The sequence below is a fragment of the Anser cygnoides genome, chromosome 7, assembly GCF_040182565.1.
Source record: "Anser cygnoides isolate HZ-2024a breed goose chromosome 7, Taihu_goose_T2T_genome, whole genome shotgun sequence".
NCBI lineage: Eukaryota > Metazoa > Chordata > Aves > Anseriformes > Anatidae > Anser > Anser cygnoides.
In genome coordinates, this window is record NC_089879.1 from 17357649 (window position 1) to 17373149 (window position 15501).

The 15501-nt window shown below is 36.5% G+C and overlaps 1 protein-coding gene across 10 annotated transcripts in view; it reads left to right on the forward strand.

The window, feature by feature from the left end:
• The window catches only part of PLCE1 (phospholipase C epsilon 1), a 157987-nt gene that overhangs the window by 124702 nt on the left and 17784 nt on the right, over positions 1-15501 (forward strand). For 7 of the 10 annotated variants that reach the window (XM_067000774.1, XM_067000773.1, XM_067000776.1 and 4 more), the window contains 12 exons: positions 3482-3604; positions 3692-3828; positions 4807-5045; positions 6205-6266; positions 6386-6551; positions 7954-8061; positions 8486-8602; positions 8684-8842; positions 9859-9982; positions 12869-12910; positions 13683-13807; positions 14507-14624. In XM_067000774.1, the coding sequence (XP_066856875.1) occupies positions 3482-3604; positions 3692-3828; positions 4807-5045; positions 6205-6266; positions 6386-6551; positions 7954-8061; positions 8486-8602; positions 8684-8842; positions 9859-9982; positions 12869-12910; positions 13683-13807; positions 14507-14624 (1520 nt within the window). The remainder of the gene's footprint in view (positions 1-3481; positions 3605-3691; positions 3829-4806; positions 5046-6204; positions 6267-6385; positions 6552-7953; positions 8062-8485; positions 8603-8683; positions 8843-9858; positions 9983-12868; positions 12911-13682; positions 13808-14506; positions 14625-15501) is intronic. The other 3 variants (XM_048069309.2, XM_048069311.2, XM_048069314.2) reach the window with 1 other exon arrangement.

Below are 15501 nucleotides of genomic sequence, written 5' to 3' on the forward strand. Positions count from 1 at the left end.
GAGAAATTTTATATTAAACTGAAGAAGTACTGCATTAATACCTCTGGAGAATGTTTCTCTGTTTTGCAAATCTGCTTTTTGCTTTTTATGCCAAAAGAGTAGTTGTTCTCTAAATGAGATTAAAAGGCTCTACTGAGAACTCACATTCCCAGGGGAAAGGGCAGCTAATGTTTCTTTAAATCTTCTCAGTCCGTCCTGGGCTTCTCTACAGATTCCTGCACAGCTTAGCACTGTAGGCATCCCAGAGTTATGTCAGGTTTTCCCTGGCAAAGTTGTTTGAAGACTCCACAGTGTTGCCTGGTAGAGCTCTCCCCAACTTGATAGGACCCATCATGCTAGAATTTGCAGAAGGTTACTCTGGATGCAGCTATATGGATGCTTTAATCTGTTCTGAGGAAATCTTTCTCAGAATTAAGACACTTGGAGCACTAGAGAAAGTCTGAGTCTTGGTATTTTCATCCCTTGATAAGCCCAAATTGTGCTTGCAAGGTTTCAAGTGTATGGACATTTCACATGTACTAAATGAAATAATTATCTTTAGTTCCTCAATTGCTAGCATAATCATAACAATCAATTTATATTCTTAATTTTACCCAACCAATTTTGTCAGTAGTATCGTAAATTAAGATAAAATGAGCAATCCATTTACCAAAGTAAAAAAAAAAAAAAAAGAGCTGAAATGACCTAGATTATGAAGTAATCTAGGAAATACATGATCCACTGGGACTGAATTGTAGACGTTTCTGTGGCTCTGTACAGATCAGATCTAACAGAGCTAACTAAATCAGGTTAGCGTCAGCTTTGCTACACCTGGATGTAGACCCAAACCCGGAAGAGGCTTAATAGATGGAACCACTGTTGGCCTTCAGTGGTTGTGCAGCTGTAGGTGCCTGTATGGTCCCTCACAGAACCCATGAGTTAGCAGAGCAGGGAGAGGGTGCCACTGGGCTCTGCAAAAGCCTTTGCAGTACAGAAATATTAGCTGGCAACAAATGATTAAAGACGCAGTGTAGCAGCTAGGAAGATTTCTGGTTCTTTTTCTCTTTCCATATTATATATACATTAAAAATAACTTTCCCTAAACAATTACTTATATCCATGTCTACACTATGTAAGAAGCTCTGAATAAATCAAATTTCTTAAAGTGAAAAAATAAGAAAGAGCCGGTTTTGTTGTACATTTTAAAGAATAGTACTTCTTGCATGTAGAGAATGAAGAACTGTCTTTTTACTTATATAGCTCACACCCTTGATATTCCTTACCTCCTTACAAACAACTTACACTGAAAATAAATCCTTATGCAATCCAGATGTACATATGATTTCCACACACAGGTAGCCTGCAGCTGTCTTCTGTGATTCCTTCCAAGTGGATGTGCATGCAGCAACTTCCCAAGTTCTTTAGAAACCTAGTGCTGCCTGTAAGGTGGGAACAGGGTGCAGGGTAGTAACACCACTCATAAATATATAGCAGAACATGGAAACTTAGAGATGGGGCTTATTTATGAAGAAAGCGTGAACTTCCTCTCTCATTGTCTATATACCGGTATAATCTATACCATTCCTAATTACAGTTTTGATGGTTAGTGGTAGTGGATTTTTCTCGTTTGTTTGGCTTTTTTTTAACAGTCTTGTACTTATTACCTATGGAATTACTGTGGAAGATAATCTTTAGTGATAATTCTGGAGAAATGGTGAGCTTTCTCATCTGCTGCTGGTTTTCCTTTCAGTACTCTACAGTTCCAGTCTGTTTTTGGGAGTCAAGAGACTTTCTTCGTGGTGGTTTATTTTTCTTGTCTGATAAAAATGTTAGGAATGATTTTAGCCAAAAAGTTATATGCAGTATGTCAGTACTTGCCATAGTGATGTCAAACAAATTGAACACTATCAACCAAAGTAGATGGTATTTTTTAATACTTTAAATCACATGCTGTTTTCAATTGCATGCATGCACCCCAGGCCAGGAGTGAACTGAGGAATCCTATCTAGTATATTTATGTGAAAAGAAGTCTGCTTCTAACACAAATTTCCAGGGACTGCAAATGTCTTTAGGGACAGTGGACAACAAGCTGGTCCTGTTTTTCCATCACAGCTGTTGGAACTATTTGTACTGAACGTGATGGCAGTATTCCTAGACCAATGGATTTGTAGATTTGTACATTAGGGAGCAATAAAGTCTGACATACAGTCACCTAGTCTTGTACTTTGAAACAAAAACTGTAACTTCTGGAGTTATTTATGGTTTCAACTAGACAATTCTTGTATTGGCTGTTTAGGTACCTTCCTTTGCAGGATGCTGGTGCTGGTAAATCCCAGTCATGCATGTGTGGTCATTGGTGTTTAGGCCCTGGAAGGAATGTGGGATCTTGACCCATCTGGCTGATACCCTTACAAATTAGTACTTGAAATTTAGTAAGAACTTGTTCATACAGCTCAGGGGATAGTTCAAGGTGGGGACTAAGTACTAGTCTAAGTCCTGTAGTAGCCTGAAAACTTTGGGATGCAGCTTTTGCAAATTCATTGTTTTGCTTCAAAAACTATGTTCAGCTGCACAATTCAGGTTAACAATTGCAGTTATAAAGAAATTATTGTCAACCAAAATAATGAGCACCAAACAGCTAGTTATTTCTGTGATCATTTTCTCCCTTTGCTCTCAAGAAATTCCAGTTTGCTTTCCTTCCTTCAGCCCAAGAAGCTGAAAGGAGGAAATCATTATAACCTCATTTCTGGAAGGAAACGGCCTCCAGAGGCTACTGTCCAAGTCTAAAAGAAGAAGAGGACTGTAGCTTGACCTGTCTTTGAGGTATCCGATGATAATCTGGACTGTTTTTGGAAAGTATGTGAGAAGTCCATGTGGATGGGAAATGAGAAGGGTTGAGTGCCAGGGGAAGGGTTATACTTCTTAAATCTACACCTTTAATTCTCACAGATATGGAAACAAACAAACAAACAAAACCCCATACCTGCGCAGGATTTTTTTTTTTATTGTGTATCCAGCTGTAATATTACTGTCTTTTCTCCTTTTTTTTGACAGTGCAGAGCTCTAAGGAATTCTACATCCCTTTTATTTCTCCCTTAGAAAATCTTTAGTGAACCTCATGTACAGCAGGATATGGTTTTTAAAGCTTGTGGTACAAGAACACTGGCATTGATTTCTTTCAAGAAAAAATGAGAATGCTTTCAATTGTGCCATTTGCATCGGGCCCTTTTGCACATGGAAGAGCTTTAAATAGTATGCATATACATTAATTGTTCTGGCAAAGTTAGCAGTTGTCTTGAGGGGAATTAATAGCCGTTATAAAACAAGAAAGTACAAACAGTCATTGTAGATCTTATAAGATACAGCTCTATTTGCTTCTTCCAAATATTGCTAGTAAATACATTAAGGAGAATACAAATAAACTATTAATGCAGTAATGCATAATATTTCAAGAAGTGGAAATTTAACGTAACCAAATTACAGCAGTTGCTTTCTGATTTAGCACATGGAGCAGCAGTAGCTGGCATGGCCGTGTTAAAGGAGGAATGAAGGGGTTTCAGAACTTCATGGTTTCTGACAGCAACATGACTTTTGTGGAATTTGTGGAGCTCTTCAAATCTTTCAGGTAAAATAAATCTTTATTTGGTATTGGTATCTCATTCACCCAAGTTTATAAAAGAGCAAAAATTGAAATTTTCAACTCTTTTTGCAGTGTCCGTAGCCGCAAGGATCTGAAAGACCTTTTCGATGTCTATGCTGTGCCTTGCAATCGATCTGGTTTAGAGCCTACTCCACTTTATACTCATTTGAAGATTGATGAAAATAACATTGGGTTCCAACCTGATTTAGGTTTGTATAAGAGGAAAACACAGCCATTAGAATACTGAACAGCTTCATTTATTGGCCTCAAGTAAAAGTGTCCCAGTCAATCTCATAAACGGCAATCAATTATAAGTTCAAATACAGGATTGTTGCTGTACCTCCAGTAAGACCTGGTTAGCTGGATGTAAGACAGGTTCTCTGTTCAGAAATGAAGAAGAGGAAAAGTATTCCTGCTTTATATTAACAAGATATATCTGTAACTGGTATAGCAGAGGCAAAAAGCTTTTTGCAGATAGGCTGGGCCCAACACAGGGAGTATCTGGTTGCAGGAGCTCTGGAATCTGCTGTAGGAATAAAACAGAGAGCAAACATAGGGAGCAGAAATGAAAAGGCTGTGTGCACTGTGTCTCGTCTGGTTGATTTTTTCCTATCTGTTTTCCTAGTAGATCTGCTTCATGTGGGACAAGGGGGAAGGAAATCTCTGTCCCTCTTTACGTTCCCCAGTTACCATAATCTAAGTCTGGAGCTTTCTCCACTGTTAAAGAGCAGTCTTCATGCCAAGCAGCCTGTGGGAAGGGTACAGTACCACTGGTGTATGGGACTGGAAGAAGGAAAAAGTCTGATCACGCAGGCAGGATATGGGATTGCACACAGCAAAGGAAAGGCATCAAGACTGTACATGGTTGTGAGAGGAAACAGGAGGATCCTGGGTGACACCATGAGAGATTGTGCATCCCTGTTAAAATTGTAGGATTTTGTTTATAATAATTGAACACTTATGGCACTCTGTTCCCACTGCTTTATGTACACACTTAACACTCTTTCTCCTATTAGTGGATAGAAACAAGTTGGTTCTATTCAGATTTACTGTTAATGCTAAAATATTCAATAAGATATTCAAGTAATTTATAATTAAATATTATACTAAGTTAAATTCTATATAATGTATATAATACACATTAATTATGTATCTGATATTTATATTTATATATATTTTTTTTTAAGACTTGTTGACTAGGAATGTTTCAGACCTTGGTTTGTTCATTAAGAGTAGGCAGCAGCTGTCAGATAACCAGAGGCAAATATCTGATGCTATTGCTGCTGCCAGTATCGTAACTAATGGTACTGGAGTTGAAAGCACATCACTGGGGATATTCGGTGTGGGCATCCAGCAACTAAATGACTTCCTAGTGAACTGCCAAGGAGAACACTGCACCTATGATGAAATCCTCAGTATTATCCAGGTTAGTAATACAAACATCTTGCAGGTCCTTTTACTAGGAGTCCTGTTTACTTCTGTTTTCCCTGCTTGTCTTCCTCAAACTCAGAATAGTGTATCTGTGTCATCTCCTTTCAGACTAATGTTGTCACTACAGATTATTCTGTAAGTGTGCCCAACAGTATTGTTTCAGGTCACAAAAAGTGTTTTACTTTGTAGTCCTTGTTTCCATTTGGTGAACTTAACATGTAATTGTATCTTTATTGCAGGCTATAAAATTGTGCAGGTGTACATATATATACACCCATAAAAAGAAAAAAAAATCATGCAAATAAACATATATTTTTTTAGCTATATATGCTTTACCTGGGAAGGGACATCAACACTTGGGAAAAGTATTCATGACAGTGCATTGTTTTCTTCTTGTTTGTGATGACTTTTGGTACAGATTAACCCTAACTTAAAAAATTTTCACATATTTTTCTTTTATTGTTTAAAACAAATGAATGAACGAAAGAAAGAAAGAAAGAAACAATCAAAAAAACAGACCTTAATAAAACATTCATCCTCTCAGAGTTATTTTCCAGGAGCAAATGTGAACATCTTATTCCGTTATATACAATGGCTGAAGTGATTAGAAAGTATTTAGCTAATTTTGAATACCTCCAAATGTGTAATGAGTACAATCCAAAACCAAGCACCCACTTAGCAGTTAACTAAGGTTAGAAATTGGATATTTCAACTATCAATATGTAACATAAATTTTCAAAGTTCAAAAGACATAAATTCTAAAGGAATGTCAGGGTAGCACACCACAAGTCTCTAATTGTGTTGTATTTGAGCACAATTGATAGGAAAAGGGTGCATATTATAGATCCTTTTTAATTTCAGCCTAAGAGCTGACTCTGCTTTGAACAGGAGGTTAGATCAGATGACCCTTCAAAGTGCCTTCTAACTTGAATGATTCTATGATGCTGCAATTAATAGTTTAGATTGCTTGTTTAGTGATTTTTGAAACAAGCATGAGCATTCTGCAGACACCGCTACTACTTTATCCACAAAAAGACTGGTTTTAGATATACTAATTAGTTAGCTCAGTGCGAAAACTACACTATGAAAATATGAAAAAGCAGTATTTCTAAAAATAATTATTATATATCTCTTACATTTCTTCCTCCTTGTAGAAATTTGAACCTAGTGTGAATATGTGCCAGCAGGGGCTGCTATCTTTTGAAGGATTTGCCAGGTAATTAATTAAGTGATAATTTATATATATATTTATATGATGACACCAGTATATTAATGTTTGCATGACATTCACAAATACTCAGCATAGCATAAAATTTTTTGACATCTCACTTTTAGGTTTTTGATGGATAAAGACAACTTTGCCTCCAAAAATGATGAGTCACAAGAGAATGCTGAGGACTTGCAGTTTCCACTGTCATATTATTACATTGAATCTTCACACAATACTTACCTTACTGGCCATCAGCTTAAAGGGGAATCCTCAGTGGAGCTCTACAGCCAGGTATACAGGTTTAGATCACTGCATAATTTTCAACATGGAATTGTTTGTTTGACTGGCAAGTCGCAGAAACGTGACCTTTTTGCTTTGTAAATCTGAATGTTCTAAGACCCCGCTTGTAAAACATTGGAAAACATGACGTGTGGGAAAGCTGCCCGTAAGCACAGTTGTGCTCAAATGTCTTTTCTAAGGAAAAAAAAAAAAAAAAAAAAAAAAAAAAAAAAAAAGAGGGCTTAGTTTGAAATTCATAGCATCTAGACACCAGTCGGTCTGACCCAACCTACTAAAATTAGACTTTCCCACAGGAAAGACTGATCTAATATTTTAGTTCATTCAGATGTCAAAAACACTATTCAAATATTGTACATTGCATTGCAAAGACAAATATCAAATGGAACTACAAATTCTAAAAACATTACTTCTAGGAATATTCTAGAGTTTTTTAGACTTTATGCCTCTTTGGTTGTGAACAGGAAAAGAATGATTTCTCCCTAGGGCATTTGGTTCTGTGTGTGTTTGTGTGCATGTATATGTATTTGTGTGTTTGTATATTTACCAAATGCTAGAGAAAGCATCAACTTCCCTGTGAGCAGTGTTTTCATTACTCTAGATGTTAGTGACTCACCATTGAGAAGGGCTCATCTGGCATCCCATGTGCCGCTTAGCTTGGAGTTTTAAGATAGAAGGGTGAAGCTGTGTTAGGAAAGCCTGAATAACACGATTGTGTTGAATAATGTAGTTGCAAAGGAGGTTCCCATAACAGCACTGAACAGAGTGATGTGAGTATTTTATTGGGAATAGATTGGAAGCGAGATAGAGCTCAGCTGGCTCTAATATATGCATGATGCAGAAAAGCCTCTTCCTGTCCCCCAGGCAGTTGTCCCCAGAGGAGAGGGGGCAGTCTGTTCTGGCTCAATGTGTCTGGCTCTCACAGAAGTGATGGTGTGCCAGCCATAGACACAACTGCCTGAAACACAATAATTTGCATTTTGCATAGAAGTATTTTTTTGTTGTTGTTCATGAATGTATTTGCTGAAAATGATTTTGCTTGTAGAGATGTTAGTTTTCAGTAAAAACTAGCCCAGTCTCCCTCTGGACATTAAGAACCCCTCATAATATTAAAAACCCCTTTCTGCAGATACCATATGTTCCATAAAATACCGTGAATTTTCAAGCTTTATGGTATTTCTCCTAAGAACTTAAATGCTTTCTGCATTTTCCCACTAGGAAATGCAGTTAGCCGGGGACTGTAGCTTCTGTGGACTGTGTTTACTCTTCAGAGATTGCTCGTTCCAGCTCTTCTTCTGGATCACTGGGCTTTCATTAGCTCTGCAATGCTCGTCTTCTGCTTTGATGATATGAGTCTATGGTTTCTACATGCTCACACTGTTCAATTGCATTGTAGGTTCTCTTACAAGGCTGTAGAAGTGTAGAATTAGACTGCTGGGATGGTGATGATGGGATGCCTATCATTTATCATGGGCACACTCTTACTACTAAGATCTCTTTTAAGGTATGCTAGTAATTGCATATAAAAACAAAACAAAACAAAAATCTGTACTTTTTTCTCTAATGAGGTAAAAAAAATTGTCTACAGGAAATACAAATCCTAATAGGCTAAATCCTAATAGGATATAAACTATGTACTACATCAGAGACAAACTCCTTAATTGTAAACATGGTTTTCAAATTAGTTTTTGTAGCAAATGTATGTAATTTTCCATGTGTTTTTTGTGTCAACATAACTATAAGTAGCTGTTATCACTTCTGTTGTAACAAGATGCTAGACTGATCTGGAGGCTCTTATTATGGAAGCATACAGTGGATTCTTCTTAGAGGGGAAAACAAATGCCCCCTTTTCTCCCCTTTTAACTGAAGTAAGTTGACTGAATGCTGGAAACTAATCACGTTCTTTCGATGACATTTCATTCTTGTAGGAAGTAGTTGAAGCTATTGATCGCAACGCATTTATCGCCTCTGACATGCCAATTATCATATCCATAGAAAACCACTGTTCATTACCTCAGCAGCGCAAGATGGCTGAAATTTTTAAGGTAGACCATAAATTGTGGTAAATTATTCTAAGCACAAGCCTAGGGATTCTTTCATAATATATTACATTCTCGATATTTCAGAATGTATTTGGAGATAAGCTGGTAACAAAGTTTTTATTTGAGAGTGACTTTTCTGATGACCCCATGCTTCCTTCACCTGGCCAACTGAAAAGAAAAATCCTGCTTAAAAACAAGAAGCTCAAAGCCCATCAAACACCAGTGGATATATTGAAACAAAAGGTACAGTTCTTTCTTAGTAGGAAGCAGTGAGATCTAACTATAGCTAGAAGTAATTCATTTGTATTTTAAGTTTGTACTGCGGAATTACCTAATGCATTATCATGCTTGGAAGACTCAGAGCGGATTACAACACTTGCAAATAAGTAGACAGCATCACAAAATTTTAGTGTATTTTATTTTTATAATACTTCATGGTACTATGATTAGCACCACATGTTCTATGTGATGAAAATAAATGAAGTTTCACTCTGAGGCTATATATAACATGCTGTTCATGCATGCTCATGAGAAATAGTGAGGTGCATCATGTGTGTATATATATAGAATACTCAAGTATACTCATATACATGTATATATATGTATATATATAAATAGTATGTTGTAATTTTTAATAGAATTTGGCTTTATTTCCTTTTTCGTATTCAAGCCAGGCAAATATTTCCTTTTTTCTTCCCTTTTGGTGGGGGATGCTGTTTTTCAGATAGAGTGCAATTGGATTGATTCATTGCAAACTAATTGCTTTTACTCCAAATGTAAATACAGTTTAAAATAACAAATCTTAGGAGGCAAAAAAAGGGATTTTTTCTTGAATTTTAGGTTTTCCTCACAGAAAATCTTCCCCATTTAGATTGGCATGCTTGTATCAGAATAAGTAAATCACACTGATTGTACCAGTATATGGATGTTCTTCATTCTTTAAAAAAGTTTTAAATTGATTCTAAAACAGCATACCTCAGACTGGGAAAAGGCAGTCTTGTTCTGAATAATGTGCAAAATGGACATTTCCCTATAATTAATCAGGATTCATATATTTGTGTTTTTCTACCAATACATGTTTTCTTTGTACTGAAGCCCTTAGAATGGTATGTTGATTTGATCTTGACAATCTTACTTATTCCTCACTATATGTATTCAGTACTTTCATATAAACTAAATAAGATTCAAATACTGAAGAAAAGACTTTTGCTTTTTAAAAATATTTTCCAGTAATTTAATAAGTGTTTCTGATGTGTTAGGCTCACCAGCTGGCGCATATGCAAGCACAGGCTAGCAATGGTGCTAGCAACCCTACAACTACGAATGAAGAGGAAGAAGATGAAGAGGATGAATATGACTATGACTATGAATCTCTCTCTGATGGTAACAATATATATTTATTTATTACAGTATTTTTGTTAGAGAACTATAGCAATAAGACATGCACGTATCATTCTAGTTCAGGAACAATATAGGTAAGTTGATCTTACCTTGTGATATGTACTAAATGTCCTCAGTGGCACTTTGATGCAGTAGTGAAAATAATTTGAACGTATAGAGAATGTGAGTGTGAGTTTAATTCCAACCATCTGATGTTTTAACTGTGCAATGTATGCTGAATTTTAGTCTTTATGGATTATTTTTATGTTCATTATAAATTATGCAAAAATATTATCTTCATAGTGTACTTTATATACATTCACCTGTATTGTCTTTTCGAAGGAGTTGAGACACTTGGAAGTTCAAGGTTCGCAACAGGCTTAGTCCTTGCATCTGCCTGACTGCCATTAATCTAAGACGCAGATTCTTAAAAACCCTCTGTGGTTGATTTCTAATCCCAGAGACCCCTGAAATACCTATTTTAGTTCCATTTTCAGCGTCAGCTGTTTGCTTCATGCATAAAGGTAGAGAAGCTACTGTATCTGGGCTTGTTCAAGTGAACAGGGAATAACAGTTTATGAGTATTTGTTATTTTTTGTTGGTAATTTTCAGATAATATATTAACGTAGATCAGTGCATTTGAACAATCATAGAATCACAGAATGGTTTAGGTTGGAAGGGACCTTGAAGATCATTCAATTACAACCCTCCTGCCGTGGACACAGAGGGACACCTCTGTGGCTTTTGAGACCAGGTTGCTCAAAGCCCCATCCAGCCTGGCCTTAAACACTTCCAGGGATGGGGCACCCACAGTTTCTCTGGGCAACCTATGCCCAGTGCACCACCACCCTCTGAGTAAAGAATTTCCTCCTAACATCTAACATAAATATCCCCTCTTCTAGTTTAAAACTATTCCCCCTTGTCCTGTCACTATCTGCTTGTGTGAAAAGTCACTCCCCATCTTTTTCTAAGCCCCCTTTAAGTACTGAAAGGCTGCAATGAGGTCTCCCCGGAGCCTTCTCTTCTTCAGGTTAAACATCCCCAGCTCTCTCAACCTGTCTTCATAGGGGAGGTGCTCCAGCCCTCTGATCATCCTCCTGGCCCTCCTCTGGGCCTGCTCTAACAGGTCCTTCTTGTGCTGGGGTCCCCAAACCTGTATGCAATACTCAAGTGGGGCCTCAGTGATACAATAGTGATGCCACAAGTAATATCATGCTCTTTGGGAAGTTAAATGCTGCAACATTGTTAAATAATTCCAGATATGAGTCTCAAAACTGACCAAATGGACAGAAATTCATAGGTGTGCTTCAGTGTAGACAAATATAAGGTAATACATAAGATCATATATAAATATAAGTGGGAAAGAAAAACAAAAGCTTGCTACATGATTCGAAATTCTACACTGGCCCTAACTACTCGGGAGATCTTGGAGTGATTGAAAGTTCCCTGAAGTCCTCAGCTTGGTGTATGGTGGCAGCCATAATAGCCAATAAAATATTGGTGATCATCAGGAAGCGTACTGAAAACAAAACACCTTTTTGCTTCTGTATAAAACCTTGGTTTGCCACAACTTGAGTTCTGTGTGCAGTTCTTGCCTACAGATCTTGAGAAGGTTATTTTGGAGTAAGTCAGAGGAATGGCAACCAAGAAAGTAAAGAGAATGGGGCAGTGGCCTTGCAGGAGTCTGAAAAGGCTGGAATTCTTCATGTGGTAGAGAAGAGAACTGAGGGTTGATTTGGAGAATATTTATGAATGACAAAGTAGTGGATAAAAGGGAGTACAACACTGTTACTCATGAGGTCTAGGAGGCTCTCAGTAAAACAAGTAGATCGGTCTAAAAGGGGTAAAATAAAGTATTTTTTTAAAGTGCAGCTGGTAGTAAACATCTGGAATTTTCTGCCACATGAAATTGTGGAGGCAAACAGTATCAGCAGGGCCAAATATGGATTGGACAAATTTATGGACAGGATTATAAGTAAAAGTTATAAGTAGAAATGTACAGTCCAACATCCCTAATATTCAGCAATTGTGGATGTTGGGGTGGTCCAAGGGAAATAGACTATACATAGTGCTCTCTTTAAACAGCATCTCCTGTTTCCACTGTCTGAAACAGAATATCAAGCTATTGGTCTTATGCAGTTGGGCATGTTCTCCTAGCTAAAGAGTAAAATATTTTACTTATTGAACCATTAAGTCTTATACGTACCTATTTAAGTTCTAGATGTCATGTTCAAAGTTGTGATGCTTGAGCATATCTTGCAGCAGTCAGTCTCTTTACTTGCTTCTGTGTTAATGATTTTAAAAAATTATCAAAAATTAATGAATGCAAGATCTGACTGTTGCTGCCTGCGGGATTCATGCTAATAGAAAAATTACAGTTTAATTCTGGTGCTACCTGCAGTTATGTTTTGCTAGAAAGTAGGCCTAGCTGCCTATCTGAGTATTCTTGTGTGGGGCAGGGTAGAGAGAGCATAGCTGAAAATTGCTGTGAAAAACTTGGACGTTTGTTAACATGTTCGCAAGGAAAATATTGCAAGCCAACCGCAGTAAGTAATGTTTGAGCAATGTTCTAGTTAAGAGAAGATTTGAAAAATCTGAACCTAGCAAGAAACATTCACAGCGTGCAAAATATGAAGGAATCTGAGGCATGATCTACTGCCTTATTAGAATTATTATTCTTTGGGATCTTTATTTATGTTGATATTTTGACAAAACTAATCTAAATAGTCTGTAAACTTTCTAAAAGATTTTCAGTTTTGTATTTCTCACTGATCCATTAGGTTTGTGTAAAGCTAATAGTTTTACAACTGACACTTAATTTTCATTTCTCTGGCTGTAAATCTTAATTTCCTTTACTCTTATTCCCTCTCTGACTCCGTTTCCCTGTAGCTGATGTCCTTAATGCTTCTCCTGCTCCTAACAGCCAGGAAGGTAAAGGCCATTTGGTTGAGCATTTTAACTGCATGAAATCAGCACTGCATCTCCAGCCTGTTAAAAATGACCATGTGAAAATATGGTTTCTACTTCATATTAAAAATGTAATCAGATACTTTTATATTGCATTGTTAACTGGTCAGGAACTGTTAGAAGGCTGCATGTGTGACACTGGTTATGCAAAGAAAGAATATGGTCAAAGCATCAGAAATATCAGGAATAAAATAAAACCATTCCTTTTGTGACAGTTACAATATCTTGATCCAGAAAGACTAATTAGTTGGTGTATTATTCTCTGATAAATATCCAGCTATGAAGATGAATTCCTATAGATGCAAAAAAGTATTTGTGCATGGTGAATGTAAGGAGGAGAAAGCCAAAACATGCTGTTCAAAGACACATTATACATATTTGATGTGGTTACTTGTTTGGACCAGCAATTCTTTGCTGTTTGGGGGTATCAGCTGTTTTCAGATAGCAAGCTTGAAGAAGAAATTTTAATTCATTAAATTATTTTTTTTAAGCATCTTCTGAGCACAAAAGGATGGGCTTTTAAAAAGCGCAACATATTAACCAAAGCTGAGCATTAAAATTTTTAAAGTAGAAAGTTACTACTAAAAGAGAATGCTTTGACCAGTAAATGCATTATTCTAGCATCTGATTATTCAGATAAAATTCATGGCATTATCCACAGATACTGTTAAATCAACTTAAATTTCCAGGTGAAATTTTTTGGCTTTATGTTTATTAAAATTCCATTCATTTTTAGATAACATTCTTGAAGACCGACCTGAGAATAAATTATCAAGTGACAAGCTGCAGTTTGAATATAATGAAGAGACTGCCAAAAGAATAAAGAAGGCTGATTGTGCTACTTACAGTAATAAAGGAAAGGTAGTTCTGCTTTTTTCCCCCTTCCTTCTCAGCCCCACTTTGATATATAATCAACTTTAACGGGATTTGTACAGCTTAGATAATTGAGATATCAAATGGTAAATGCACTTTAATGAAGACAAATAGTAGAAGGCATGGAAACACAGCCGAGAAAATAAATAGAATAAACATTCAACATACCGTTCAAGTAAAGTGTTTAGAGGTTATTGGATGTATATGTCATTTGGCTGAAAATTTAGCTGTTGGTGCTGTCAATAACTGTCAATAAAGGACTCAATTGAAGCTAAATTCTGAAGGTTATTGAGATATCTGTTTTCTATTGACATTGACAGAACTGAAAATTTCATCTGAATATTCAGTGTCTTTGTGTTTCTAAATAATATAAAATGTTCTACTATGATATCAAATAGCCACATTACTATTTATTAGCCAAACCACTGCATTGCTGTAGTTGTAGTTTCTCCTGAAAACAGAATATTTTTTTCCTAAACGTGCAGAAATGACTCTGATTGAGGCTTTTGCACACTGTCCCAGTGTCAGTGACAGGAATTGATGCATAAACCAGAGATCTGTTAGGTGAAGACAGCAAACTATGTAGAAAGAATGAGATAAAAGATTTAAAGGACATAAGTAAGATACGCCAGAGTACTTCCATATGCAGTAATTTTATTGTTGTATGTTATTGGAATTGTCACTTAGGTTTACGATATGGAACTGGGTGAAGAATTCTACCTTCCACAAAATAAGAAGGAAAGCAGACAGATAGCCCCAGAGCTATCAGATCTCGTCATTTACTGTCAAGCTGTAAAGTTCCCAGGTAAGTACCTCTCTGTTTTACTGTATTAAACTTTCTAATTCTTTGAGATACTATGTTTATGTTTTGAATTGCTTAGCACAAGCTTTTTTAAATTTAAGTAGTTGAGGATATTTTTTTCTTGATGATTTGGTAATCTACAAAATAATAGCTTCTAGCTGAGAAATTACATGCTTAAATCCATCACGAGAAGATATACTGCTTGCCATATTAAAATGTTTACAAAATGGAAATTTCCCAGTCTTCACACTTTAGACAACTGCTTCATTACGGCATGACAGATGAAATAAAGCCTTATCATAAGAGCTCTGAATTTCCATGTAAAGAGGCACTAAATTAGGAAGGAAAATATCCTTAAAACCTTGCATGAAGAGCTTGTCACATTCTTTAAGTGATCTCAGTTTAGTGTTTTTCACTTTTACCTACAATCTGCATTTTCTGTCCTTTCCTAAGTGAATAGGAAGGGAACCATTTGTTGGGGTATTGCAGAAAGCTCAAACCTTTTGAAGTTCCTTAGATTTTCTGACCACTGGGCTGAAGAAGCCAGTGGGGATAGCTCCATGAAGAAGGAAGACAAAGCAGCCTTTTCATGGGGTGGGTGAGAACAGCTGACTGTGCAGTCACACACACATCCCCAAACACACACACACTATGTGGAAAGGGTTAAGGAAATAAGAGTGTCTTATTTTATAGGGTAGGAAAAATAATGTTTGCAAAGCAGAAGGAGAGGGAGTAACTGAAGAGATCACTGATAGTTACTTGTACAGTACTGAAACATGAGGTAGAGTGTGTTTTGGCTCATCCTTTGTACATAAATACTTTTAAATTGAGATTTTATTGTTTATTGAAGTGTTTAATGTTTTGAATGAAAAATCTACAT